The 4,917-nt window shown below is 27.6% G+C and overlaps 1 protein-coding gene across 1 annotated transcript in view; it reads left to right on the top strand.

The window, feature by feature from the left end:
- The window catches only part of LOC100571572, a 5,436-nt gene extending 737 nt beyond the window's left edge, over positions 1-4,699 (top strand). The window contains exons 3-11 of the mRNA XM_016802010.2: positions 2,112-2,244; positions 2,310-2,537; positions 2,683-2,853; positions 2,929-3,025; positions 3,092-3,193; positions 3,487-3,687; positions 3,762-3,848; positions 4,036-4,321; positions 4,456-4,699. Of these exons, the coding sequence (XP_016657499.2) occupies positions 2,112-2,244; positions 2,310-2,537; positions 2,683-2,853; positions 2,929-3,025; positions 3,092-3,193; positions 3,487-3,687; positions 3,762-3,848; positions 4,036-4,321; positions 4,456-4,481 (1,331 nt within the window). The 3' untranslated portion in view covers positions 4,482-4,699. The remainder of the gene's footprint in view (positions 1-2,111; positions 2,245-2,309; positions 2,538-2,682; positions 2,854-2,928; positions 3,026-3,091; positions 3,194-3,486; positions 3,688-3,761; positions 3,849-4,035; positions 4,322-4,455) is intronic.
- The last annotated feature ends 218 nt before the right edge of the window (positions 4,700-4,917 follow it).

Below are 4,917 nucleotides of genomic sequence, written 5' to 3'. Positions count from 1 at the left end.
TTTATATATTTTTCAATTGGATAAACCATAAATAGTTGTAAATAATGTAAATATTTTTATTTTTATGTTACCTACTCATATATGTATATAGCGCCTAAGCAGTGTAATGACTAGGGATGAGAAGTTATAGGAGCTAAAATAGACAAAATATGCAAGGAAAAATTATGATATATGCATAAAAAATTTAAAAATATGCAAAAAATATATTATAATATGCAATTTTTTCCATAAATAAAAACATGTTTAAAATAAATTAATATAAATAATATTCCATTAAATTTGTTTCTATTAAAATATAAATAATTTTTAACTGAAACTCAGAAATAAAAGCACGTTATTGTGTTGTATACCGTCTGGCCACAAAAGGAACATAGAATTATCAAAGAGCTTTGCTATTGTTGAAAAGTTAACTTTTTCCAAAACTTCAGTTGTTAATAAAAATATTTCACCTGGCCCATCAATTAACAATGTTCCAACAATAACGTTGGCAATGAATCTACCTTCTACATCAGTAGTTTCATCTATAGAAACCCAAATTTTTTTGTCAGAGATATGTTTTCTAATATTATTCATTGTTTCATTGTAACAATCAGTCACATACGTTTTTCGTAAGGCAGATTCGCTTGGAACATCATTAAGTGTACCTATATTTTTCTATTCAGACTAATTGAGTAATAAACGATTAGATAAGATACTAATCCTAGATTTACTTTTATATACCTACCTACTATTAAATGTTACAATTCTACAATTTTCAAATTTGTTATGTGCATTTTTATTTTATTGATTATTGCAGACTACGAACACATACAATTCTATAAAATAATAAATTGTTCATGTCAGTTGTATTAAATTCCACATAATTTTACTAAATATGCATTTTTATGCACAAAAAACCATGAATATGCAACTTTTAAGAAAACTACCAAAATGCAAAAATATGCAAAATTTAAATACCAAATTTCGATTCATTAGGTTATAAAACAGATTTTTAGCTCACCTAGCTATAAATAGAAGATACAGAAAAAAATATGCAAATCCTATAACTTCTCATCCCTAATGATCATAATTATTTTGGTGTACAAGAACCCGTTGTTGATCATAATGGTATGTATATACAATAATATACACATTTTTAATTGTAAATAAAATATTTTAAATGTAAATCCTTCATCTCCTGAACTTATTGCAAGTATTAAACTATTAATTATTTCTATTATTAACCAACTATTGTAAGCAGGGTACATATTTAAGAGGTGGTCTGGGAGGGCAATAGTCCACCCTGGCTTATGTTAGGGGCGACAACATTTTTACGGCGATTATAAAAAAGTAAAATTATGTTTACGAATAAGCAATGGAAAATTATAATTAATAGTGAGTATATTATAAATAAATTGTGTAATACTGGTTCCCAATCAAGAACTGCAAATTTTTTTTGGGCGAATTCGTTAAGTGAAAAATTGTTTTTTTTTTTAAAATGATCTCTTGTTTGTCTAAGTACTAAATTGGATACCACAAATCCATATAATTAGTTTGTGGCTTATACCACATAGGAGTATGCTATAGAAATATTATTTTATAATACAATAGGTAGGTATCTAAATATTTAACTCTGAAAAGGTTACTCGGCAGATTTTAGTACAGTTTTGTAATAGTTAGTTTATTCATATGGTTGACATTGGTTACATAATATATTACTATTATAATTAGTTGAAATGTGGCATATACATTTTTTACAAATATAATTTATGGGCGGAACAGCTAGTATAGAATATAATAATACAGTTTAATCTTCTATAAAAGTTTGTTATATATTATAATTTACAATTATATTTAATTAATTATAAGACACTTATTTCTGATTTTGTGTGAGTAATAATAATTGAGTAGAAATGCTGAGATAAGAAAATATTTCCAAAGCCAGTAGCGCAAAAATATTGTTGCCAACAGCGACAACATCTTAAATACAGCCTCTGATTGTAAGTATTTTTCTTTGATTAAACCATTAAACCACTGGTACAGAAGTTTTATAACCTATTCATGATACGGATTCCGGATGGCCATTTAGTATGCTTCTAAGGTATCATGTTATTTTTAATTGTTAATATTAGAACCTCTGCTTCCGGTTGCTGTAGTAAGACCACAGTCCTACACTGTAGTTCTAGGCATTCAAAGAGGCACAGAAATTATAAGGGATAATCTTGGGTACATGTACTATAAGAATAAAGTAACAGATACTAAAATGTGAGTATTAACTATAAAATGTATTATTAAACAAAAGTATATTAAATTATAAACATACATTTTAGTTACTTGTCATGTTACGAAAAAAAATTGGAAGGACAGTGCCATGCAACTGCTCATATATCTCCGGACCGCAACGATGATAGGTTGACACTGTCAAAGCGCCATTATCATGGTGTCAGAGAGTTCAACCTCAATGTTCCACTGCTTCGACAGGAGATAACTGAGAGAGCTTTAGAAAAAACAATAAACTCATATACTCCACGTGGAATTTATATGCAAGCAATTGCAAAGTTAGTACCTACCTATAAACTAATTTTTTGCTTATTTTGTAAGTTTTTTTTTGTACAGTTTTTACAAAAGGTATGCAACTATGCATAGGTGATGGTTAGTTTTGATATCCTTATTTACTTGTTTTTGATATGATGTATGAATTAGCTTTCCAGAGGCTGCAGAGAACTATACATTTGTACAGAGTGTAGAGAGGATGCGGCGTTTAAGACGTACGTTTTTCCCTCAGACACCACGAAACATGGCAAACTTGCACGATTTGTTGACGGCTGTAGATAATGAATGTTTTGCCATGACACTACAGAATCCTCCTAACAGGTTAAAAAATATTAATTATTTTCATTTATTAAACAAAAAACATAAGAAAAGAATTAAAACAAACCATTTTAATAGGTTTTATCAAGGTCCATTGCTGATAGAGGGAACCGTGAGTGGAGTGATTTTTTGTAATGTAGCCAATATAAATGCAATTGCACCAGATTTGAGAAATGTTGGTCACAGTAAATCAATAATGTATATGAGTGTTAATTAATGAATTATTATTATGGATTTTTAGGTCCGAGTAGCAGGATGCGATGGCACATTTAAAACTGTACCAAAATTTTTAGAAAATGACGCCTATCAGTTATTTTCTTTTCAAGTTGTATTCAAGGATGTTGTAAGTTTCAATATATCTGTGTAGTGTACTAGGTAGTATATTAATTTATTATGACTAGCATAATAATTTAGTATGACTCAAATTAAGTAATAATAATAATAATAATAATATCCATATTATTTAAATTAATATTTTATTCCACTACTCATTGTTAAAACGTTATAGTATATCCTGTTAATTCAACAAATACTATTATATTCAATGACAATTATTTTATGGAAATAGAATATTGTAAATACTTACAATGACATAATATATTCTATAGAATAATGTAATACATTATCTTGTTCCAGAGCTTCCCTTTAGTTCATGCCCTTCTAATTGGAAAAACTCAACAAATTTATGTTGAATTACTTCATTACATAAGAAATGTGCTTCCATTATGTTATGATCAGCTCACAATTATTACTGATTTTGAGCAAGGGCTAATCAATGCAGTAAATTTAGTTTTTCCAGAAAGTAAACACCAAGGGTGTTACTTTCATTACTGTCAAGTAAATAGCAAACACCTTCCACTGAACCTATTAAAATTAATAGTATGTAATTAATAATTAATAATTTATGTCAGGCAGTAATAAGATATGCCAGAAACAAGAGGAGCAACTTATTTCAATTATTCAAAGCTGACAATAATGCTGCTCGTGTGCTCCGAATGGTAATTTGTAAAAATTAATAAAAATTATTATAATGTATAATAACTAAAATTTGTCTATAGAATAAACTATAGTTTTATATATCATTCATTATTTTTAATTTAATCTTTAGACTTTACCCTAACCACATTATCAATACACAAATTACAGTAACTAATTAATATATTTTTATTTTGTTTTTACATTCAGATTTTAGCATTACCATACTTACCAGCTACACAAATTGGTGATGTTTTACCTTCAATGGAGGATGGTTTTAATAGCATTGTTGAGTATGTAAACCAATTCCCATATTTGGCATTGCAATTAAACCAATTTATGTTTAATTACATTTGGGGATATTGGTTTATAACAATGGGACCAGCAGCTGTAACAGTATTCAACCAGGACATTAGGACAAACAACTATGTAGAAAGCTACCATGCATCGCTGCTGAGGCTGATAAAGCCTCATCCCAAAGTTTGGGAGTTTCTAAGTATAATTTAATATTTTTTTAGATAATTTGTTTGGTGTAGCGAATTGTTTTATAATATTTAATACTATATTAGTATTATTTATTTAAGTGACTAATAAAACCTAAGTAATTTATGATTTTTTTTTCTTTTATAGAAAAGGAGAGAAAAGTTATACATTGATGAAGCTTGTATATTATGTTGTTGTTTCTAAATGTTGCACGATAAAATCCATGTTTAACTCTAACCAAAGCTATATGTTTGTGTCTCAGGTATTATACACACAGAATAGATACAGGTAAGCACTATATATGTATGATGTATATTAACCACCAACACTTAAGTATCAGTGCTGAGAACATTTTAGAAGTGATCAATAAAGAATAAAACTATTTGGCTAGGTAACAGTTTTAAAATATAATAATAGTGTTATTTAATTGACTAACAATGAGAAATTCTTAATTTAAAATTTTTTTTTTATATATAGAAAATAAAAGAAAGAATAAATCGTTACTTGTAACTTATATATGTTTTGTTATATCTAAAATATATTGCACGATACAATCTATGTTGAACTTCAATTAAAGCTTTATGTTAGTGTCTCAGGTAAGTATATTAT

The sequence above is a fragment of the Acyrthosiphon pisum genome, chromosome X, assembly GCF_005508785.2.
Source record: "Acyrthosiphon pisum isolate AL4f chromosome X, pea_aphid_22Mar2018_4r6ur, whole genome shotgun sequence".
NCBI lineage: Eukaryota > Metazoa > Arthropoda > Insecta > Hemiptera > Aphididae > Acyrthosiphon > Acyrthosiphon pisum.
The sequence above is the reverse complement of the archived record's forward strand: the minus strand, read 5'-3'. Positions and strand labels throughout refer to the sequence as shown.